The sequence below is a fragment of the Neodiprion pinetum genome, chromosome 5, assembly GCF_021155775.2.
Source record: "Neodiprion pinetum isolate iyNeoPine1 chromosome 5, iyNeoPine1.2, whole genome shotgun sequence".
In the NCBI taxonomy this organism is placed as follows: Eukaryota; Metazoa; Arthropoda; class Insecta; order Hymenoptera; family Diprionidae; genus Neodiprion; species Neodiprion pinetum.
Genome location: NC_060236.1, coordinates 28,376,901 through 28,402,031, shown reverse-complemented (window position 1 = coordinate 28,402,031; position 25,131 = coordinate 28,376,901). Strand labels below are relative to the sequence as shown.

Genomic DNA, 25,131 nt, shown 5'->3' with positions numbered 1-25,131 from the left:
TAAAGTTTGCTTTTGTAGGAACAGAACATTATTTCGGATTTTAAGAAAAATTAGCATTTACAATCCAGATAGATTTACATCTAAAACCCAGACTCAAAATTCGTGTTGACCGGTGTTATTTATGAACGTAAAAAAGTCAAAAGCAAACTTTATGAGTAATAAATTAAGATTTTGCTTGTTATTCGAAGTATAGAATCAAAATATATTCATTCGAATATAAACTAAAAGAAAAATTATTTTTTTAGTGACCGGTGTTATCTGCCTAAAATTACGTACGAAACTCATTTTGGATTAGTACTCGGAACCGTATTTTTTGGTTGTGGCAAAACATGAATAAAACTTAAAGAATTTAAGAGAAATGTCTCGGTGCAGGCAAAAGCTAAGATTAGCTTTTCGAATAACAATGTATACAAGTTATTCAAATTACCAGTATCGTTATTCCTTTTAGCTATACGTCATGGAATTCTTATTAGAAGAAAGAAAAAGAACTACTTTCCTATACGACTAATTATTCGTTTTTTCACTTCAGAGATAGTCTCTCGCTGATTCCGAGTCCCCGATTTAAAATTCGAAGACTATAGGATCTCGGGAATATGAGGAATCATCGTCAAGAATAACTGACAACGAGTGTCGACGGATGCAGAACCCGATTCATCCCGTTCCTGTAAGGGTACGGCTGTGTATAATACGGTAGGTATAATATTTTGATCGCATCTCAAGGAAAAACCAGCCGTGGGCCCCTTGTTTGCAGGTGTATAATGGTTATGCTTCGCACGGCATGTAAACTGGATTAGTGACGCTGCGGTGGACCCCACTTTGTAAGGTCTTGTCTTATACGCTCGCGGTAGAAAACCAACCGCCGCACAGTCACCGCATGACCGAATAAGTTGACGCTTACTTTCCCAAAGTTTTTCTTTTTCCCGCTCCCCCGAATGTTTTTTTTTTTTTTTTTTCTACCGGGTACACGTGTCTTTCCCTCAGACCGGCGGGCAGACCGATACACCGTGCATGAGGCTTTCACCGAATCGTTACCGATATTTAATTTACAGATCGCAGAGTCATTCAGCTCTGCCGATAATTTACCCCCAGAGGCGGGTGATTTTAACAACGAAATTAGTCAGTCGACTATCGCTGCTGTCGTTATGTTGTGATAAAGGTAACGGACGAGTTATTCTTGAAATCGAACGACAGAGTTCGAGGAAAGTGTGAGTAATTCTCAGTCGAATAAGGAAGACCACCGCGGTAGTTTCGCTCCCACGCGCGAGGCGTCAGGGTATCCAACGGTGGATGCCATTCTTCCTCTTCTTTTTTACACCAAATTGACGTCGGCCAGCCTGGGATCTAAATGTACGAATGGATCACGGATCACGGGACAGACCCCGCCGATCCTCGAGGTTTCTACGGTTCGTCGCGCGTCGAATTGCCGACGCCGCAGCCAGCGACTAAAGCAGATCGGCTGAAACAAGGTGAAAAAGCTTTGTGCCTGCCGTAGAAGACACAAATAAACTTCAAAATAAAGGTAAGTCTTCGTCATTTCGGGGTAAACGATCAACGATCAATCGTTAAAGTCGTTGTCTCGACTATGTCCGTTATCTTGCTTCCTAAAACCATTGTACATATAATATCGGTCTCTAATTTTTAACTCCATGTAGAAAGAAACTCACCCTTAACGCACTCGCAAGAAGCTAGATGACGTTATAAGCTTCGATGTACTCGAAATATAAGTCTGTAAACAAAAACTTTGCCTTCGATTTTCATGAATTCTCGTTTAATTCACGCCAAACCTCCGGTTCCCTTTTCATTGTCTTCTTGTACCTACAGAGATTATAATTATCATCACCCGCAAGAACTGTTGTACGGAAAATAAACGGTGAAACTTGCCACTCAACCCCAGCAAATAGGCAACCAAAGTCACGTCTTCTATTTATACATATTGAAAGTGTAACTTCGGTTGCCTATCTGCTGGCGTTGAGTGACGAGTTTCACGAAAAAAAAAAAAAAATCGGTACACGTGCACCTACATGGATAAGCGAGATAATTTTCGCGTCATGTTTTTCCAAGCCGTTAAAAAGCCAAAGAGGGTGACGATGATCATGGCGAGCATATTCTGGGGTGGCAGGAAAGGGCGAATGGGAGACGCATTCATCGGGGTGAAACAGGATAGTCGTATCCGACTTTGTATAGGCGAGCCGGCGGTGCACCGTCCAGCAAAAACAGGGGTAGGCGGAGCTCTCTGACGAGCCGGTAACTGCCTGTGAATAATTTAATATTATATGTCTTTCGTCCCCTTTCATTCTTCGGTTGAAACCCCCGGATCGCCCAAGTCTGTTTCCATCCCCGATTCCGTCTAGCCGACCACGTTTTCACCGCAGCTTCGATTTGATTAGGTATGTAAAATAAAATCCCGCGTCTACGTCTCCCCCTCCCCTCCCATGTATTGAAGAATTTACCCTGAATCAAATCGAAATCTAAAACTGTAAAATCGTGAAATGAAAATGTAATGTGACAGCAACTCGTTACAGAACCGATCGAGTAATTGAACAGGAGAATTGAAGAAGGTTGTAACTGCCTCCAATAAAAAAAATTTTTTTTTTTTTGTGCATATTTAGATACCGCTTGAGTTTAAGAAAAAATCACACTTACAGTCTTTCTTAATTACCATCTTCAATTATTTGTCAATTTCTTACAGTTTCCAAGATCAAAAGCCCTTTGTTATTATGCCTGAAGAGACGGTTTTCGTCATGTTTCTAAACATAACTTGTCGAGATATATTTTTTTTTTTTTTTACTTGTATGCCGGTATTTTTCATTCCTCTAATTTTTTTTTTTGTTTTTGTTCCGCTTATTAGGCGCGGTTGCGTTGTCGGGAGGTTACAAGGATCCGAAGATACCTAACCGTGAACGACGCACGGCAACGTCGTGGGCGTTTCAAGGGAGAGAGCGCGAGTTGTGCAGCACGCGGCCTGTTCTGTATTCTTAATTACTTTTTAATTACCGTTAACAGAGTAGAAGCATCGTACAGATCGGTTGTACAGGTATTATTCGACGAAAATTAGGAGCTCCAGATCTTGGCTGCAAATCGGAATTAGACCGTGAACGATGGGGAGATTAATTGATATCGTTATATTATATACGCCCGCCACATCTCACCTCAGAGAGATACTAAAAAATATGCATTATGGACTAGATAAAAAATTAAACACGTCTAGTAAAACAGCGGTTTCAAAATATCACCGATCAACGTTACGAGACACGTGTATATGCGAGTGAATTCCTAACTACTTCACGGTCCGTCGTCTGCTAAAATTTAATACGCATGCGTTACTATACGAGAGCGTCCGTTTGCCAGGGGTACTAACCGTCATAAATTTAGTCGAAAGTTCCCCGCGATTTATCCAACCTGAAAAATCTTTACGATTGTCAATGGCAGTTAAGCTCAATTCATAAGTGTCGAAATTTTTTAAATCATAGACAGTTGGCCTCTTTGGCAAACAGTCAATGCTCTAGGATCCTATCGCGTGCGCGTTGAATTTTTGCAGACGACGGATCATGCGGTCGTTAGAAATTCACTCTGTATAAATACATACCTACCGTACGTATTACCTAAACACGGTGAAAAATAATCATCACGCTTAATCGCGTACAAGCTATGCTCGATTTGCCGGTGCTCTGGAGAATTAACCACGATTATTCTCGCGGTCGCGTGGCGTCCAACCCTCATCTGCTCTTACACGAATATAATATACGTTGGATATTTCGCCTGTATAATATTATATAATTGCCGCGTGATGTTTCGCAATAAAATATACATTGTACGCTGGAAATAAAAGAAGTGAACAAAAAGCAACAAGTATAAGTCACGGCTTAATACCTACCTGTACTACGTGTAATACGTTCGCTGGGGAAAAATATCCCGACGCCCATTTTCCATATGCGGTGCTTATTAACAATCTAATTGTGCAGCATACCTATATATATATATATATATATATGTACAATAATTTCTCAGACCGCATGCAACCCCGAAGGGGAATAATTGTTTCAGACGTTGAAGAAATTATTTTCTGGGTGCAAATCTTTCCCGTTATAATTTAATGGAAAAAACTAGAAATAGTACATGTTTCGCTATACAACTATCGGAATAGTAATTTTTTTTTTTCACTTCATATTCCTTATACATTTACTGCATGGTATCAGATATTGTATCGGAAAAATATTGGAAAAGGTATATAAAAGGTAAAATAATAGTTTCATCGAATCATGTTCAGTTGTATAATCAACGTTTAATGAAACAAACTTTATATAATATCATATACATATTTATATACATTTACATATTACAGTAAGAAAAGTAATAATAATAACAGCAACAACAATAATGTTAATGATAATGATGAAGATGAGAATAATAATCATTCACCCTTAATATTTATTTGTACAATTATGTTATGATTATTATTAGTATTATTAATTTTATTATTATTATCATTATTCTTATTATTGTTATTATTATTATCGTCGTATACAGGTGAATGTAAACATGTATAATGCGATATATTACGGTTTTCGAACGGCCGCTGGGAAATGTGAGAAAAAGTATGTATTTCTTCTATTCGTATAGTATGGTATATAATACAAATACACGAACGCTATGAGAATTTTCCTAAATTACAATTTGACTATAAATCACCGCTAGTTGTTTTAGTATTATCATTTTTTTTCTTTTTTCGTGTTTTCACGTAACGTAACGGAATACCCTAACACCATGGAGAGAGAAATGTATGATTTCATCCCGTTAAAAGTCAGGATTAACAATATTTTGAATCCGCAGGGTCTCCGGGTCATCGATTTGCCGGTAACGGTTGGGGCGAGGGGCGGGAGAAGAGGGGGACTTTCCTTGGTCGGCCCAGAATCGGGCCCTGTGATTGGCAGGTGCCGGTTTTAAAACGACTTTTCATTGGCCAACGCGAATTACGTGATACTTAGGCGAGGCGACGCGATCGTAAACCGCAACGACTAGACTCCAAGGGAACCCATCTGACCCATTCGCACGGTCTGCAGATACCGGGCGGACGGAACGAGGGAGGTTCGAACTCTCCTCTCCCTCCTTTGTTCCTCCAGTTCCTCTCTCATTGCTGCGTTTCATTTTCGCGGGCTTCCTTTAATTTCCTCTACTTCTTTTCTTCCTCAGCGCGCGCGGTGCAACCTTCTATTGGCTGCCGGTGCGCTTTACTGCTAAGTAACGATAATTGATATCGCAGCGCGTTGCTGATATTCCTCAACTGACGCTCCGTAAAGTCTCTATGCCTTATACCTGCTCCCGGCAAATTGGCACGCCGATTTTTAACCCGTTCCCATAGTCGTAAACTGGCCTGCAAGAATACCGCCGGGATTCACTACCTGGTATTAGATCCAAGTTCTCTTAAACCATCCAATCCTGATCCGCGTCACATGCCGCGGAGAGTCAATGTTCAAAGATTGCTCGTTATGAACTGGAGACGAGTTCTCGAAGGACCGAAACCAGGGCTCAACTTCCCTTGAAAGTATCTCTTAACGAGCCTTGACGAATGTTTAGAATTTCCCACAAACGCCTCGGGAAGCTAAGAAGCCTGAGGAAACACGGAGCAGCACTCGCTCTGTAATCTGGAAGTATTTCTGCACGTGACTCAGTCTCACCGTCGAGTCCGAACAGCATCAACGACTGCAATTGCGCACATGACCCGGAGCGAAGAAAAATGGATAGGTACTATAAGCGCGTATCGCATTCTGAACAAGGACTGGATTGGAACATCCGCCAGTGCGGAGAAATCGACCAGGAGTAAAGGAATTGGAGGAAAATAAAAGAACCGATGGTTTTCGAAAATCCAACGGGCTTCCATTGTCTTCAAACGGAAGAATGTCTTCAAGTACCAAAATCGCTTAATGCATCGAGCAAAATACGGGACTACACTCGTAACCCTAATTGTGTCTGGTAACCATTTTCGTGTCTCCAACTTCGGTGTCTCGCCCAATTCAAGTTACAAGTCCGCAACAAACGTAGTCATGCTACTACGTGGACGCCAAATCTCTGCAAGATTGACCCTGACTGTAACTGGAGGTCGTCGAGCTGTCCGGACCACGGGGTGGTTGGGGTAGGGCAAGAATGGTCGGGGATGTCGTGGGGGTCGGTGGGAGACTGATGGGATGGGGCACCGATAGGCCGAGGGTAGTGTCAGGAATAGGAGCGGCAGGACCGAGTCCAAGCATAGCGGGAAATCCGGCAGCGTAAAGGCCGTAGAGGGACGCGGTGGACGCCGGAGTCGGTGCAGAGCTCGACGATGTCTTCCCGGGTCCCTGGAGTCCCGAATGAGAACCAAAGAGGTTCGCCGTGGCCAAAGCCGTGGCGTAAACGGCGGCTGCCTGGTGAAGGTGCAAAGGGTAGACACTGGGCGACGTCGTCATACCTGAGGTGTAGATGCTGGGTCCGCACCACGGCGGTAGAAGTCCGACCGACGTCGAGGTCGAGAGGAGCGGGTTCAGGCTCGACAGTCCCGCTGTCCTGTTGAAAATCGTCAAGAATGAATTTAGGAAAAGAACGTCCGTGGACAAATTTTGATGGTCGTTAATCATAGGGATATGGGTTTCAGAACGACGCTTCGTGCCTCGTGAGGTTTTTTGTCTTACTGAGAATTGAAGCAACTCTTCGAGAATCCCAAACCAACAGCACTTACGACTGCTTGATGGATGCGTTCGAGCATCCTCCGGTTAATCACCGGTAGTTATGATTAGGTTCGGAGGAGAGAAACTGTTTGGATAAATCAACTAGTAATCACAGATTAACAACAATAAGTGCATCGTACGAGTATATCGAACTGCGAATGGAGAGTACAACGCCAGTGCAGCAAGTGTGATACATGCTTCCCGAGTGAAATTTTATCTTTGATAGATCGTCGCGAGTACGGCGAGTGATTGATTGGCACGGTTACAACTATCGAATCCCATACCTGGAAGACCGACTCGCGGTTGAATCCGTCGAGGACTCAATGATGCTCTCGATGCTGAAAGATTTGTGGGCCGGATTGAGCGGCTTCGGTCGTTTGGGTAGAATCCTGGAGTCGGAATCAGTGCCGGGAAGAATAGTCGTGCCGGACTGGGCCAAGGTGCCAAACTCCTTGACGTTGTACCCGGTGGAGAACTCGCTCCTTGGAGGAGTGTGATACTCGGGTGGTAGGGAGATGGCTCGTTGGTCTCTAGCGACAGGATAAAGGGTGTGAAGACCCGCCAAGCTCGAAGTCGCCTGGAGGAAGTCGATCTGCCTCTGCGTGAGGCTGATTCCTTGGTGATGGTGGAATGATCCGGAATTGTTGTCCGAAATCGAAGGTCCGAAGCTCTCGGCCCCGCTGCAGTTGTTCGTCGCAGCCAACCTAGCCGCCGTTTCAGCCAACGCCTGGCTCTCGGCTTTCGCTGCCTTAGGGAGCTTAAACCGCTTCCGACGACGGAGGAACGAACCGTTCTCGAACATCGATAACGCCGCTGGATGCAGCGCCCAGTAGGCACCTTTGCCCGGGGTGTGAGGACCCCTGGGAACCTGGAAGACAAAAAGTGGGCGTCAGACACTCAGCCGGAAAGTGCGCTTCAAGTGGTTCGAGAAGAAAACGGAAACGGGAGTCCAGATGAAAAATGGCTGAACCCTTTGCTTCGAACGGCCAACAGCTAACCTGAATCCAACGAACGAAACGATTATGGATGGACTTCCGGAGCTTGAATTTGTACGGACGTTGGCAACTCACTCTGCGAAATTGTTTACGAGGTAGAAGCGACGCCTGGGTCCGTATTACCGGCAAATGTGAATCAAACAAGTTTGACGGTACTAGCGTGATGATTGTTCGCCGTGGTACAAATTTGTTCATTAATCGATATTAGCGTCTGTATAGGTAGAAGCAACGTACCGAGGAGCGTGGGTCAGACCGGCTCAAAATCAGGTGCGCTTCTCGGGTATTTCTGACTGCTCGAGCAGCTCGTACGGAAGTTTAATCGATTCGCAATCAGAGAAGAAAGCCCCCGGGGCTGGTGAGACGAGCTGCTCGCTCAGCCCCTCACATCAAAGCAAAATGCGAGTGATCGAACTCGCGAGGCTTTCGACCGGCGACCGAAATGCCTATTGGCTAGAATTGAGAAATGGAGGAAAGGGGGAACGGCCGCAGATCCTTTGATCTACTCCCGTTTACAGTTATTTTACTGCCATAGACCGGTGCTTTTGTCCGATTGCACCCGATACACATTGTTAACAAAACGCCGGCGTCAGTCGCATTGTTCCCTCACGGAGTGCGTGTGCAAACTGAAATCAGCCTTTTGACGGCGAAATAACCCATGAAGAATTTATCTCCGCATGTTCCTTCCACGTCAATTCTCGTCTGCAGCGCCTGCAGCTCGTGAATTTAATCCTTTGTTCCAGTCGCTACCTACTTTCACGAAATGTCAAATATTTATATTGATTCCTAATAGACCGTCTCACGATAATGCCTACAAAACAACCCCACAAGCGGATATGCACTAAGAAAATCATCCCTGCAGACGTCGAAGTGAGTCACGACACTTGACGATTATTCATCAAGTTATCTCCTCTGATCTGCACGAATAATTGTTAAAAACTTGACGTAATTTCAATATGGTCGGCGAAAAAAATCGCGTTACATTATCAAAGGTGTTGAAATTGCTCCCGTTCTCTTGAATCGTGACTAAAAAAAAAAAAAAAAACGGTGAAACTTGTAATTGCAGTTGACGGTGTGACCGCTTCACGTACGGATAAATCGCCTCTTGTAATTCAAAATAGGTAGATACGTTGACTTTTACATTAATTTCGGATGCCAAGGAAGGGTTTGCTTTTTGCTATATTCTCGCCGGGGACTTAGCGGTCGGATGAATGGCAGTGGTGATCGAAAAAAGAGAAAAAAAAAAAAAAGAAAGAAGAAGAAACAACAACAAAAGAAGACAGAGAAAACCTGTAGCAAAGATTCCAAGAATATTGTATACATATCGGTAAGTTTTTGTTACATTTGCGATCGGACGCGCTGTGTGGCGATTTACTTCTTTCTCAATCATTCGCTGCGATTGTATAACACTTTTCCAACGAACTTGCGGCTCACTGTCACGACCAAAAAAGTAATTACAGTATACTATTATGCCGCAAACCGATCTCGATCGATGACCTGCGCGCGGACTCTCTGTATTTTGAGTACCGATCGCAGAGTCTAAGTAGATACGAATATTTATGGCGACTGAACAGAAATTGCGGCTTTGCGAAAATGACACCAGACGCGATACCATTTCGGCATGTGATTCAACCAGCTAGTTGCAATCGTAAGTTTCCTTTTTAAAGAGAGAGAGAGAGTAAACGAAATGAAATGTGACTAGCTGTCGCTTGAATTACAGCCTACGAGCAGAGCTTTCAGTGCTGCCTTGATCTAACACCTACTTACACGTGCTGGCATTTCGTCGCAAGAAACGACGAGTGGTAATCCGATATCCTGGCGCGAACCATCCGCGTCACAATATATACATTCAAGCCTTTATCGAACACGACGTGAAGTGATTTAGATAGCTGCGGTAAGGCGAACGGCATTGTGACATTCACCGGCACAATCGCATCGTTGCGATCAAAGAAAAGTTTAATTATAAATGCATTCCTACTAGTATGCAACTTGATACGCAATCTTAACACACGCTGTAGTCCAGCCTCCACGGCTGCACGAGCATTCAAATCTCCAGCCCTCCACACGACAGTTTCAAACAGCAGTTTAGTGTCTGAATTGCGACTGAATCAACGATCTTACTTCCAACTAATCATCGCGTAACATCTAACGCATTTTGAAACTACAGTGTTCCATGGTGGCCGGTATTTAAACGTCGCATTGTCTTCCCAAGTAGAAAATCGAATGAGATGAGAAAGAGATAAGATGAGGCGATAGGAGAATAACGTATAAACAATTATTCAATTTAGGATTAATGAGTGTAATTATGACCAGAGCGAGACCGTCTGTGCGTAGGGTACACAAGTTTAATGACGGCGGTAAGATTACGCCGAAATTGGTGTAGAAAATGATACGGTACCCGTGTAATCTCCACCCTGAATCCTGCGGAGCGCGAGCCAGGTTTTCCTAGGTGCTAATAGTCGGGGGTTCTGTGCGCAGCCTGAGCGGTTAAATTTTTAGAAAGAGGCGTATCGGAAGTCGCAGCTGCTCTCATTTGACACTTTCACACACGTTAGACGACCGGCCGATAGTCCCTGCACTCTACAGAGCGTGTAATAATGTAGATTCTCGAGTCTTTTTCCATGGGTCTCTACATACACCCAACGGATTCGAGGTCTAGCCGAGTCTAGGATGACGACAAATAGAACTACACGGTAGATGGCCGCGGGATGATGATCGTCTACAGGTGGCTCACAGGTTGCAATAATGACAGGCCTCGAAGCCGCCTTCACACCGGGCCCTCGTCTTCACGGCGTTGGCTGGCTAATCTTTCGAATTTATACCTTGGTACGTTCTTTTATTTTATTTATTTGTTTTTTTTTCTTCTGATCTGTGCACATGCGTCCGATGCATTGGTATACACCATGTTTTTCACCCTAGAGGTGTTTTCAGTCCATCCTCTCGATCGCGCTCTTCGATCTTATACCTGTAAGATTTTTACTCTCAAGCTTTGGAGTGTCTGTGTGTTTTCATCGTTCCCGCATGGCAACTGGTACGGAAGAATTTTTAACATTCGTATAATATATATGCCCGAAGCTTTTTCTGCCGTCTACGGTGTAGCGTGACTGATTTTAAAAACAAACTATTGAAATGCTAGATTATTACGACTCCTAGCGTCATTTCGGTTTGCCACTGCAGGGCATGAAACAATCGTAGATCCATTGGTAGAGAATTGCTCAATTTCTACTTTCATGCTTCGGGAGGGAATTAGTGTCGAGCATAGGAAGTGTTTTCTGGTATAATTACTGAACTCGCGGATCAGTCACCGTTGCCTGTTCCATCGGTTTTTGATAATGTTGTAGAAAGTTGAGAGAATGAATGGGGTACCATTTTGATAAACCGTGAATCATATTTCACTTCAAATACGACGTTCCGCTCTGTTTCCCGCACTTAAAATCGTAGGATTAAGAACGAGATAGTCCCGAAATCCTGCCTAAACGTCAATTTCAAAAAGTGGTATCGGACCTACGTGATCCTTCTCCGTCGGGCGACGACGTCGTATCCTGCGGAGATAATTACATCAGAAAAAACATTGTACACAGCGTCCGATCGCGGTGCAGTAGACAAAGTGACACAGGCACCTGTAAATAACGATCGGTATACGACCGCGTTCCCGAACTTATCATGCTTGCTTCTGGAGCCAAGAGGAAGAAAAATGGTGCGCCATCACGGCCGAGGAAATCGTCGGGAATCGTCATCAGCAACCGTAAACGTCTTACCTTGATGAAGCAATCGTTGAACGATAGATTGTGCCTCAGAGAATTCTGCCACCGTCTCGTGTCCCGGCGGTAGTACGGAAATCGGTCAGCAATAAACCTGTATATCTCAGCGAGTGGTAGCATCTTTTCACGGGATGACCATATCGCCATTGCCGTAAGCGAGATGTAGGAGTAGGGGGGCTTCTGTTCGCCGTATGACTCGCGCGATGGTCTTGGCATTTTATCTTCGGCTACGCCCGCTGATGCCGATATTCCTCCACCACCGCGCCGATGACGATATTCCGAATCGATGTGTACGATCTACCAGCTCGTTCCGGCCGCCGCGATCGGTCGCCTCATCTTATGACGGTGAAATTTGACTCCGGGTTTCGCTTCGTCTTTAGGTTATTGCGCGGGGTTCCTGCACGCCGAGGTCTGCAGGACGACCTGTTCTTTTGCGAAGTAATCGGGCAGAGACACTTTGAAACAACGTGCGAAGTGTTACATGGTGGTGATTGAACGACCGGCACCTTTTGATGAGAGACTTCCTTCCTTGTTTCCTCGCCTTTTCACGTCTTCGACGGGTTGTAACTGTGGCTAAACCTGGCCAAGTCACGACCTGGATTCATTCGACTCGCACTGAGTAAAAACCGCGCGCTGCACCGTCACAACCGAACTGACGATACTCGACGGCCAACTTTAACGATTTTTATATTCTTTGACCCCGGGGGTTTAATTACCCGTTCACATGCAACCTGCACGTACGTTACACTGATGGTTGGTCTGACCCCAAGTGAAATTGTCACTCGAAAGAAACGCCGGATAGCTTTCGGCGAGCGTTAAAATATCCCATGTACTCGGTGCTCGAACAGTGGTGGAAAATTGGAAAATTTCAACGTTCGAACGATCTTCTTTATGCTGTAAAAACACCACGAATGTTACGTTTTTCGTAAAAGCACGAGACGATCCGCTGTCGCGTTTGTATCCTTCACCTTAAACAAAGGACGAAGAACTGCACGTAATCACACTGCCGCACTCGGCTGCTGTCTCTTACGAGTTATAAAATCGCGTGGGTACGAAGAGAACAAGGCCGGGGCGCCTTTCTACGCGTGGGATAATAATCGGCTTGCAAGGCGGTGAGAGCGAGTCTGAAAAACGTGTCCGACGGGATACTCGCTGAGAAATATACAAGGTACAACAGTGTCCGTTGATTATTTTCGCGCAGATATCGCGAATCAATTAAATTACCGCAAGGGGGTCGCGTGCCCCGCGAAAATCGTATCGGGGAGTTTCGTCTCTCGGCGCACTCCGCACTTCAAGCTTATGGCACGCGGGCGAAGTTAAGGCCGGCTTGCGACTGCGACTGTCTATGTGCCCCACCGTGGGGTACGCCCCCCGTTCTCCGGGAGGCGGCATTATGCCCTCGGACCGCGCGCTGCAACGGAAATACGACCTTGATACGCCTCAGCGGAGCCACGCCCCCGATCCAGGGGCGGATGTCGGGGGGGAACGTCGCCCCGGGAGCGAAGGAGGACTCTGGAAAACGAGGAGAGGATGCGAACCACGGCAACCGGTGGGCCGCAATAAAGACTCGACTGACTAATGAGGATTTTGGAATTTCTACAATTTTAGTGAGACCAATGCGCGCGAGGCGATATCGATCCTGGACCCGGAAATTCTCGGCGCCCAGTCGATCCTGGGTCTTGAGGCGTGGCTAAGGGGGTTACCGCCATGGGGCGGAACGGGGCGGTCGCAGCCTCCATTTTGTTTTTTACCTTTTTCACAAAGAACGAGCAGACACGCCGCGCGCGGTATCGATCAATCCACTAATTTGACGGTTCACCGTGCGCCGCACGCCGCTTGCCTTTCCATACATAATGGCTCGCTGATGGGCATTGTCCGTCCGTCGGTTCGTATGTCGGCCTCGAGAGTTCTTCGGTTTATTATTAGACGCTGCGGGTGATTACCGAACGGTGAGACGGAGGGGTAAGGGCAGAGGATGAGAAGAGGAGAAAAACCGATCCCCGATCCCTCGCAGTACGCTCTGCACGGTTATCTTCCGTTCTGCAAATGCTCGAACACCTTGGGTATACCCACGATTTCATCGGACGTCTACACGCGAAATTCTCGCGGAATGCGTTAGCGGTTGAGGATTCAATTCGCAATCGCGAATACTTTTATTGGACGGTTACAGTTCATTTGATACACGTAAAACTGGCGGAACACACTCCGGCCTTCGGGCTAATGCGCTATTTCTAATTACGAGATAACGGTTATTCACCTATGACTAACTCAATTACCGCACCTCCTGCACATACGGTCGTGAGAAGTTTTTGCACCCCTCCCCGATCCAGTAGTAAGAAAATAAGACATAGATGTAAGTTCTAGTACATGTAATAGTTGCACTAAGCAGCCGATGCTGCAGCAGGAACTACTTAATGGTAATCACCTCCGACTGCGGAATGGAACTACGTAGTTTTGCGTATGAATTATCCGGGTAATTACATTCAGGTGGATATTTTACGAACTCAACTCCTTATCGGACCTGCCTGCGCCTTCAATTCACTCGCTATTTCGTAAAGGTGATCTCGGGAGGCAGGAAAATGCTGCAGCAAGTAGAACCACTTCTTTCCATTCAACTTCAGTATTTTACACGTTCCAAACGCCCGGTGCGTCATTCTGTGTGGATATCGTGGGAACAAACCTGTAACAGGACGATAGTTATAATTAAATCATTACGACGTCGCGTTATCGTTATCGATGTGATACCGGATAATACTCCGAACGAATCTCCTTCTTCGAAAATCTCTGTTCTGTCTTCCTTCGCGTTTTTGTTGGAATCGTGATGTATCGTTAGTACTTTTCCGCTGTCGATGAAGTACATGGTACCGTTTACGTCGCCCGCGTTGACAATCAGATCGTCAGCGAAAAAGTTTAACAGAATGAAATGGTCAGCGACTTGACGCAAGAAATCCTCGTGACACCCAGAGAATATCTGGTGGTTCTCCAAATGGTGAATGAAGAGAGCATTTTTGATCTCTCTTCGCAAATAACGAGGAGCCTCCAACACCTTGAATGTAATTGAATGTGAGTGTTGCAATCTCGGAAACGAGTATTCTGATCACGTGGTCTGAATGTTTGGGTACCAGATGAGGGACTTGTCGACCCCTGTTAAAATCCCACAAGTTGCACCCGTAGGTCCACATGTTCTGACGCAGTACGTAAGTCAGATCGCACGTTTCCATGTAAATTTTAAACCGCTTAATTATTCGCTCATACGTTATCATCACGTAGTGACTGACATTTATCATCGCGCACATGTCACCAACGATCAAAGCGAACATAACGAACATTATGATCTCTAGCATCAGGATGTAGCAGGTGTAGTACCAGGAACTGGCTATTGGCAACCTGGAAGATATCAGAGCAAGCAGTTTGACACAAAGCAGAACTCTCGCTGTTATACTGGTCATATTTTTCTACGTACCGCCGTGTCGTGGACCCTCCATACAAAGCAGATACGTGAAACACGTTGCTAAAGTACACAGTTCGACGAGTCGAGTCGTCCAAGTCGTAGATATCTTCCTTGATGGTCATAAAGGCCAGGATACATGACGCAAGATGTACAGTGAAAAGGAGTATCGCGATCAGGTAAGTTAACCGCATGTTGAAGATGTTTATGTTCAGCCTTTGGCACTGAACGTTGAAGAATTCGACAACTACTGCCTGAGTTCGAAATTAGCGGACGTAAACTTCTTATTCTTGAAGCGTTACTTTCCAAAAGTACTCACCAGTCTGAGAATTCGATTGACACGCAAGGTCGCGTACAGTCTTTGCATTGTTCTATCCCGAAAAGTAAACGATATCACTTCGATAGGAACGACTGATGCCAGATGAGCGTAAAAACCCATCGGAGATTTAACGAACCTTGACAGAATTACATAGTTTACGCTATGATATGGTACCCATTTTAAAATTACACGGTGTTTCATTGCTGTTGAAACATTGTTACTTTGGCGATAATTTCTCGCTGGTCCTTTACTAGGATAAACTCACCTCATCCATATACGTCTTTTGTCTCTGACAACGTTACCAGATTTATCCTCAAAAGCGCTGTTGGCCTTGATGTACATCGTAACGAGGAACAAGAAATCAGTAAAGTACTGGAAACTAATCCAGTATATGTTGAATTCACCGTAAGCAATTTGATAGATGATCGCGCATGGGCTCAAGTAATAGGAAAAAAACAATACGTTTCGATCCCAGAGGACTATTGGTAGCCAATTTGGATCGACGACTCTCATGCTCAAAAAACGAAGAAATCCAAATAGCCTCGTGCCCTGCGGAAGAGAAGCAAGGCAGCAAGGAAAAAGGTAGGACATAACAATAAGGAAGCCCGCTAGCTGCACAGTTTCACGGAAGGTGCAACAAACCTTGTAAAATTGTTCGTCGGTTGATGAATCCCCGGTTGTAACGACGACCACCTGGTCGTCAAAGTTGGCCGAAATGTAGTCGGTATTGAGTTCCATGGCATTCATGAAAATATGCTTAGCCTTACGGTGAATGGTCAAGGCGCGATAAAATTCATCGGCGTCAAAAATTAGCGCTTCCATATGGGCCGTGACGACGATACTTACAGGCATTCGTACGGTGGTCGACCCGATCAAGTTCCCATAAACACTAAATTACCTATCATTATCTTTAGAAGTAAATTACAAGCACGCGTCTATACAGTGTCATTATACCTGCCTGGTCCCAGTGTCGTTACGTAGGATCCATCCGGTGCTACGACTTCGGCGCTGCCTGTGTGAATAACGCAGACAAGATCGACGACGTCGTTGTAATGCACAATGACCGAACCGTTCGGATAAAACCAGACTCCTCTAAGGTGCATCAGGAGGTATCGATAGAAGGTTTCGCTCGCGTCAGCCAATCCGGGACACTGAAGATCACAAGATCACCCGTAGCTAGACGACACGTGATTTCTAATCCATTAGAAAATGTACCTTTGACAAGCATTCGCTGTACAAAGCGCAGAGTACGTCCTCTCGAAGGGCGGGATGGAAGGCGCCAAAGAGCCGATCGACGGACTGGCCTCGTTTGTGCCTCCAAGCGAGCTCGAAGTAAGAAATGACTTCGCTGTAAGAATCGGAACGTGATCGAGACTATACATGCATTTTGCCATGGTTGCGACGAGTCCCAGAAACCTAGACGTACTCGTGTAGTTCAGGGCCGATCTTTTTGTTGTTCATGAAGTTGACCAACGTTGTCATCCGGTCTTGGTAGGCCGTCAACTCGACGTCTCGTATTGCCGAATCAGCCATTACCTGGCCCATCAGAAGCAGGAGAACCGTGAACGTTACTGCTGACATTATGTAAAACACGTTCATCATCGACGGTGTCTTGATCTGTAACTCTTCGACGCCGACGCGCGTCAGCGTACTAACAGCAATGTATAATGATCTTCGGTAAACTATCCAATCGGTGAGTTTGTATTTGGTACCTTTGGAGTCAAATCGCAGAAATTACTGATCTTACTACCGCCATGAAGTCGCAGCAGCTTTACAGATTATTTTGGAAAATTTTGGGTTTCACTAACTTGCTTCAATAAAGCTGTGCCACTGTGGGCACCGAAGACCTGCCTTAAACTCCGCAGTGTCCTCGTATTTTGCATCAAAGATACAGCTGGTGTAGAGGACTACGCAAGCGAAAATGTGCGCAATCAGGAGAAGAATGGGTAGGAACTTCCCATACTTTATGACTTTGGACCACGAATCTGTTTCCTGGAGATAGTTTACAGCTCCAATGACACGGTGAAGTTGGAGAACTCTCGTCAGGTAGAAGAAAAATAGATCCTTGGAGGAGCTGGCGGACATTTTAGAGTCAGATTATATATAAAAGCGATACTGGAAACGTCGAATTTTGTGGAGTGAAAATTCAATCGTGTGACATTTTCCAGTCGTCCGCTAACTTACATCATCTTCCGCAGGATCAGCTGCTCGAACGGAAGTAGGCCGAGGAGGTCGACGAACATCGATGTCGTCATGTATTGCGAAGCAGTGGACAGTGGATGCGTGACCAATAACCCTTTTTCGTTGAAGTACCCTACGTGCATTCTGACATAGATATCCAAGAGGGCAGCGATATTTAAAAAGGTGATTACCCGGGTGATGAATGTTCTTGAATCACTAGCCTGGACGATAATTCGCATGGTATACAAAATTGTGGTCATAATAGCGCAAATGCACCTCTGAGCCTCGTAGTATTTCAGAAACCTTCCGTCCGGACGAATAGTCAGACGTAGGAGACACCACCTGGTAAGAAAGTGTCCGATAAGTCATTTGCATCTCGAATCACAGATCCTCGAATCCCTCACTTGAGGAATTTGAAGTTTTTTAGCCGCTCAAATGGCTCGCTGATCACATAGTATTCAGGATCTTCTTTATTTATGGTGTACACGAAGAAAGTGAAGGATGGAATTGGCGGGCGCACCGTATGGAGCACCTCGACGAATTCCGGTTGCTCCTTGGCCTGCTCTCGCAGTTCCAGAACTTGCTATTTAACCAAAATGTCAATGATAACTGTTCAACGAGTACGAAAACGTTTTTAATCAATCCGCACTCACCTCCATTCGATGAAATTCTGCCAGTAGCTGGTCGAACTCGAACTTCTCTTCGGGAAAGTTGCTGTATACACGGAGAAAATCGTTTCGGCTTATCGTGAGGAACGACACGTAAGTGGAGGTGACCACCGTATGGACAACCGGGAGCTGCAGAGACATTTCAAGAACGTATATAGACGTCCCAGGGCCAACCTTGCGATGGGGGATGGACGGTTCCATGTGAATCATCTCACAGTAGCCCTTTTCGATTATATACATCTCCGTGCAATGCCGCCCACCGTAGGAAAGAAGTTCCCTCGGAGGAAGAACAGTGATCGAAGCAATGGAGCAGATATCCCGGATGAATCCTGCCTCAGAAAAACGAGTACCAGTCGCTTTCGCGTTCATGAAATTGCAGATATTCTTCATACCTTGATCCATCTCCGTGAAGAGAGGCACGTTACTTATCAGACGGTTGAATCTCTCGTATTTCCAATTCGCAGACATCTCTGGTGACAGTGTGCTTAGCACATCTTCGTTGGTCACCACTCTGTAGCCCCTGTCGTATCGCATTTCTGTCTCAAGATACGAGTCGACTCGTTTCTTCAAGGCCTCTGGTACCGTGGTCTTGTTTAAATGATAGTGAATAGCCTGACTAAGATGGTAATGCCGGGCATATATAACCTGCCCTGTGGACAAATTGAACAGCTTTACCAGTTACCGGATTGCTTCTACTAAGTTTTAATTTGACCTTACCTAGAATACGGACAGACGTTAATGATGCCATGTAAAATATGTACAATAAGGCGCCGAATATCATCAGGATCACCCAGAATGCACATTCCATCGAGGACCCTGGCCTGGCTATAGGCGTTCCAATGCCGAGCACTATCTGAAGGACGACCAATAACGAGTAACTGAACACTTTGTGAGTCAGCTGCTCATGACCTGTCAAAAATCGAGCTCAATCGGATAAACATTCATCTGCTCTGCAAGTATACAGCAGATCCGACTCACCGGTTAGAGCGGTCGAAATCCACGACGTCGGAGGGCAAGAATCGACTCCGAGTCTGGCGGGGCAAGTTGAGAACAAGAGCATGCCGGTAAAGAAGAAACTGATCAGAATAACGTAGAGGCTGTATTTCACCATTCGAAGAACGACCAGTGATATCTTGTGAGAGTTCTCTATCCTCGTAAACATGATCTCTAACTGTAACTCGACATGAAAGCATTACTGTTACCGGTAATTGAAAAAACAGCAGGTTTCTTACGCTGTTTTAGTTTTTCTGTTCAAACCATAGTTCGTACCTTGTATAATTTCAGCATTCGAAGCAGTTTCAACAATCCCAAGAAACTGTATTCAACAGGCATGGCACTCACCAGAACCGTCCAAGGTACGGCGGCAACAAGATCAAACCAAAAAGTCCAGTCGTGGAGACGAATCTTAAGGATCTGTGATACCTTGATAATGGTAACTACGAATAATAATCATTATTTTAAATTAAGCGAGGCGCCTTTGCAGACTCATTCTTGTTCAGTAATTCATGGACCATCTAGAAACTTGAATTGCGAAAGAGGTACATACGTACTCCGATCGTTCTTCTGTATGGCAGTGCAAAGAACGACCCACAAGTCGGCTGTCAGTACAAGACCGATAAAAATGGTCCAAGCGTGAACGACGTCCGTCTCAAACTCTTGAAAAGCTATACTTACCGTAACTGTACATGAAAATTATCAACTGAGCTATTGCTACACTCTACACTCATGTCATCAACTTTTTTTCTCATACAGCTCCTAATGCTGTATAAAAGTTGCAGCAACTTAATTTTGCAAGCTTTACAATACTGTAAATACACCGTGCAATGTTTTCGCAATATTGTAAACGGTGATGCAGTATAGGTAGAAATACTGTACAAATGCTTCTGCAATACTGCGTACTATCTGAGCCACTTTGCTCGAACTCACGTGTATAAGATAACGTTATTGTAGAGATTAAAACGATCGTATCCCACAGCTGAAGCACCGGAGAGCCAGGCTTCAATATCCATGGGCACTTTGAAGATTGCAAAAACACGGCATCCGAGGTCAGAGCTATGTTCTAGAAGTTAATAAGGAAAGAAGATCAATGTTTCATCTTTCTTTCAATGAATATTCGGGCTTCCTTTATATTGCGCCAGCCTTCGAAGCGAAGCTAAACGAATCGTACATCGGACAGCACGAGTGTATCCAGGTACATGAAGGTGTACCGAATATCCGTAGAGGCATAGACCTGCTCCATAAGATTTGCTCGTTTCTTCATTTCTTTGATGCCTCCATCGACTCGTTGCGCACCCTGAAGAGCGCTGAGGCTTGTTTTGAGCCAAGCAACGTCGGTGTTACGATTATTTTGTCTGGAATAAAATGTGGAATTGGAGATAAAGTTCAAGTGAAATAGAGAGAGCGCGATTTGGATTCCGTTGGGGGTATTCGATGCAATAATTAATGTAGCGGCCGTACTAACATGACATTTTGGTTTTTCTGCAAATAAACACCAAGTTCCGTCATAAACTTTGCACCTTTTAGACGCGTATCGATCACCGATGTAATCTCACTCCATATTTCTGGATAGCTAGGAATTATTATCCTAGCAAATTTGTTACGCTCGAGAACGTTCAGTTCGCAAGGGGTGCAGGCTAGGACGCTAACGCCACTCCTGTAGCTTGCTAGGAGTGCGATTTCACCTGTGCGGTTCGGAATCGTTAGTGAAACCTTGACTCGATAGAACGAAGAGAATTGAAAAGGGAGAAAACCTACATACCGAAAATCGTCCCACCGGAAAATGAAAGGATTGGAGTCTCATTGTCCTCTTCTGAGAGTACGTGGACACTTCCACTCACGATGTAAATAAGCCGATCCTTGATATCGAACTTTCTGAAGATATAGTCACCCGGTGAGACGAATTTCCGCTCGCACAACAACGACACGTTCCTGAGGAATGGCACCGGCATGTGGCGAAACAGCTTGGACTATTTTCAGCACATACAATAGTAAGCTTTCATTTCTAATTATGACTTGTCATTTTGTCATTTTAACTGATTGAGATACTGACGTGTTTGAAGGTAGCCCACGACAGCTCCAGACTGCATTCGGCCTTGAATATCAATGGATACATGATGAAATCGCTGATCCGGAATTTCTGACCACCCTCTGTTTCCCAAAACGAATCATAGTACTTGTGGATCTGACGACGCGTCTGAATCGTTACTGCGGACTTAAAACGTCAACCTTAAACTTTAACTCGCCTTACTCAACGGCACCGAAACACTCCAACGTATATTAAGGTGCCTATTACAAGGCGGCCACGTTCCTTGTCAATAAATATAATCCGTTTTTTTATTTTTAAGCTACCGTTGATATCCTTTATCTAACCATATAAAAAAAATTAATTCCGTTCAGTGAAATCTACTAATACCGTCATGAGCTCGTCCAGAATCGATCTCTTCAGCGTGAAAATACTCTTGGCATAGTCTCTCCGTTGAATGATATCGACCATATAGGCGAGCAGGAGTGAACGAATACCAAGAGCGCCGATCATTGCAAAGACAGCAAAAAGCACATGATCGGTCGAGACGGGCAGTTCTATGGTCCTGAAGTAAATTCAAATTATGATATGTCTGTTCTCAGGTTAATACTGCAAATATAAAGTACAAAATGCAACGACTTGCCCGTGCGAAGATACGTGACCGATGATCACGTAGAACGATATCCAAAACCAGTCGTTGGACCTGTAATTGTTCGGCTTCAAACGATTAACTACATTCTGCAACCACCCGTATTCTTCCTTTTCAATGTCAATCCGCCACTTGAACATTATCACAACAGCGAGCATCGAAATTACCAGCAAAATGGTTAGGACTTGCACCAAATGGATCTGAATCGAAACCCAAGTGATACCATTCGTGGATTTTCCTAAAAATAGTTTTAGAATCTTTTACTGAAGATTCCTGCCTAGCATACCCTCTAAAAGATAATGCTCGGCAAGTAATGAACACAGTTTAGAGGTTGGCCAATGTATACCGAAAAACAAGTAAAGACGGTATATTCGTATCAAATGGTTGAGGGACCACAAGTGGAAGACTCCGGGATTTGTGAGCGCCAAGTCTGAGCCATACCAAAGGAATGCGTCGACGGGTATTAAAGATACGACGTCTAGTAGTAGCCCGAGTCTTTTTCGTGGCTGGATTCCTGATACAACAGATATCGAGGTCCAAGTCCTGTACGACAACGCCAAGAGGAAGTCGGCACAGTACAAAGCCTCCATCATCATCACATAAGGTTGCTTAAATGCGTGAGAACACGATGTGAGACATGTTGCTATTAGAAGCAGAACCGATTTTCTGAATAAAGCTGCTGAAAGAGACTAAATGAAACCGGATTGAAATTAAACATGCGAACCAAGGGGGTACTCCTGGGCTCCTTTGTGATATCCAGCAAAAATCCTCTGAAGGTTACGCAGTACAATATGATTTGAAACTCCGCCACTATCGTCACGAGGATAACTGCGACCCAGACTGGTTCCGCATGTAACATAATCACAGTGCGCAAAGGCCTTTCATTGTCCGCAAGATGATCCGCGATCTCGATTTCTGGTTCGGTATTTTTAGACGTAATTAAATTGGTAGAATCCGATCGATGGGTCATTTTCTCAATACTATGCCTCGCGATTTTCTTTGACGACATTCTGATTCAATTCGAACTCCAAGTTTTTGTATCACATTTTGGTTTATACAAGCGACACGTTTACCGTTTTCAAAATCAGGTTATGATAGCGCAGGAATCTCGAAATGAATAAGATTGTTGAAAATAAATCTGACGATCCAGACAAGTGGAAGAACGAGATTTTGTTGTTCGGTGTGACCAATTTGTTTTGCAAAAATATGATCTCTTTGTGCTGGAATGTAAAAATCTATCAAGATATATGACGCGAATTTATACGTCAAAACAATCGCAGCATTGTATTTTCCTCGTATTTTCTCAGCTGTTGATCGTGCGTTGGTCGCGAAGTATTTTTCCTGAAAATCGATTCTGAGACGGTAAGTTTTCGAGTTCTAAATACCGCGAAAACAGTGAGACAAACGTTTCCCTTTGGATTTTTTCAGTCCATTTTCCGCAGGTTTTGAGAAACGCTGTAATCGATTCATCCATAACCTATATCGACGTAATTTTTCGAGGGTAATCCATTGCGCACAGTCTTGACACGCTGCGAACAACGAATCACAACTCACGGCTGAAAAACAACAAATTTGCACTGGGTTTTCGAAGGGGTGTAAGAAAATCACGAATTCAGAGGTACAAAGGTTCAGTTCGAGTTTATTCAATATGCCTTAATTGAAATACAAATAACGTGGTGCCGGTACATACTACCTTGCCAAATTTCCGAATGGAGTGATTAAGATATGTTATATATAGTAAAACATTATACTGATAGTAATATATTATACATAATATTATGATGATATAACCTACAAACTGATGTACTTAGTTGAATATGTCCAATAGTATTGCATTTCGTAACATGAAAAAAATGCAATACATTGAACGAACATTACATGATAAGTTTAACTACTATATGTATATGGAGTGAAACTGCAATATGCATTGCAGACAGGAAAAAATGTACAATGTTGACTGACAAAGTAATTATTGTAGTTTGTAAGCGCAGTTTCAGTTCGGAACTGCGTAAACGTGCAATGCACCTCTGCAAAATACTAGATGTATGTAATAATATTGTATTGATAGTATTTTATGTGACCTCGAATAAAAATACTAATACCTAAATGCATTTCTCCATATTTTCTTCCTATCTCCTCAGACGCTGATGCAATGGTGCTACAAATACCTTTAGGCAGCGCTTCAGGTTCAATTGGTCTGGAAACGGGTATTTGAATCAATTCAGTACGGAAACGTTTCCGCTCAACAATAAGGAAACCTTAATCCCTTTGTATTTGATTTCGAGAACTGCCGGAATAAATTCTTTCGTGCACTATTCAGACGTAATTTTGCGAGAGAAATCGATTGAGCGCAGTCCCAATAAGCTGCGAGGAACCGATGAAAAGTTACAGGCAGAAAACCAGAACCTGAGTTTTTCACATTTTTCAGCTGGTGATCTTTTCGTCGTCATTTCTCTCCCGTTGATCCCACGCTCTTTTTGCTGCGTTTCCTGAGTTCCTGGGGGTCCGATTAGTCGAGAGAAGGTCATGCAAATCGAATCTGAGACCAAAAATTTTTCGGCCCAAAAATAAGTAAGGCTAACCCCTTTGTATTTTTGGTGAAAATTTTCGCGATTTTGAAAAGTGCTGGAATAAATTCTTTCGTGCACTATTCGGACGTAAATTTGCGAGAGAAATCGATTGGGCGCAGTCCCAATACGCTGCGAGCAACGGATGAAAAGTTACAGGCAGAAAACCAGAACCTGAGTTTTTCACATTTTTCAGCTGGTGATCTTTTCGTCGTCATTTCTCTCCCGTTGATCCCACGCTCTTTTTGCTGCGTTTTCTGAGTTCCTGGGAGTCTTATTAGTCGAGAGAAGGTCATGCAAATCGAATCTGAGACCAAAAATTTTTCGGCCCAAAAATAAGTAAGGCTAACCCCTTTGTATTTTTGGTGAAAATTTTCGCGATTTTGAAAAGTGCTGGAATAAATTCTTTCGTGCACTATTCGGACGTAAATTTGCGAGAGAAATCGATTGGGCGCAGTCCCAATACGCTGCGAGCAACGGATGAAAAGTTACAGGCAGAAAACCAGAACCTGAGTTTTTCACATTTTTCAGCTGGTGATCTTTTCGTCGTCATTTCTCTCCCGTTGATCCCACACTCTTTTTGCTGCGTTTTCTGAGTTCCTGGGAGTCTTATTAGTCGAGAGAAGGTCATGCAAATCGAATCTGAGACCAAAAATTTTTCGGCCCAAAAATAAGTAAGGCTAACCCCTTTGTATTTTTGGTGAAAATTTTCGCGATTTTGAAAAGTGCTGGAATAAATTCTTTCGTGCACTATTCGGACGTAAATTTGCGAGAGAAATCGATTGGGCGCAGTCCCAATACGCTGCGAGCAACGGATGAAAAGTTA

General features: G+C 44.3%; 2 protein-coding genes and 1 long non-coding RNA gene across 3 annotated transcripts; 1 reads left to right on the top strand and 2 right to left on the bottom strand.

Moving 5' to 3' along the window:
• The first annotated feature begins 459 nt into the window (after positions 1-459).
• Positions 460-2,363, top strand: LOC124219371 (uncharacterized). The gene is made up of 3 exons (XR_006883372.2): positions 460-690; positions 1,050-1,519; positions 2,062-2,363. It is a non-coding gene; the product is annotated as an uncharacterized lncRNA (long non-coding RNA).
• Positions 2,364-4,373: 2,010 nt separating this feature from the next.
• LOC124219368 (forkhead box protein B1-like) lies at positions 4,374-12,766 on the bottom strand. The gene is made up of 3 exons (XM_046626827.2): positions 11,449-12,766; positions 6,983-7,566; positions 4,374-6,537 (listed from the first exon to the last, which is right to left on the bottom strand). Exons 1-3 carry the CDS (start codon positions 11,665-11,667, stop codon positions 6,048-6,050), a joined length of 1,293 nt encoding a protein of 430 aa, XP_046482783.1. The 5' UTR covers positions 11,668-12,766; the 3' UTR covers positions 4,374-6,047.
• A 1,189-nt stretch (positions 12,767-13,955) lies between these two features.
• Positions 13,956-22,708, bottom strand: LOC124218551 (uncharacterized). The gene is made up of 28 exons (XM_046625090.1): positions 22,463-22,708; positions 22,085-22,346; positions 21,733-21,976; positions 21,480-21,654; positions 21,117-21,278; positions 20,826-21,033; positions 20,529-20,748; positions 20,235-20,418; positions 19,994-20,126; positions 19,618-19,746; positions 19,337-19,503; positions 19,046-19,238; positions 18,785-18,976; positions 18,460-18,717; positions 18,053-18,396; positions 17,804-17,982; positions 17,403-17,741; positions 17,027-17,292; positions 16,645-16,930; positions 16,434-16,566; positions 16,173-16,369; positions 15,861-16,107; positions 15,484-15,767; positions 15,219-15,354; positions 14,915-15,153; positions 14,574-14,838; positions 14,197-14,497; positions 13,956-14,131 (listed from the first exon to the last, which is right to left on the bottom strand). The coding sequence occupies exons 1-28, from the start codon at positions 22,706-22,708 to the stop codon at positions 13,956-13,958; spliced, it is 6,165 nt and encodes a 2,054-aa protein (XP_046481046.1).
• Positions 22,709-25,131: the final 2,423 nt, after the last annotated feature.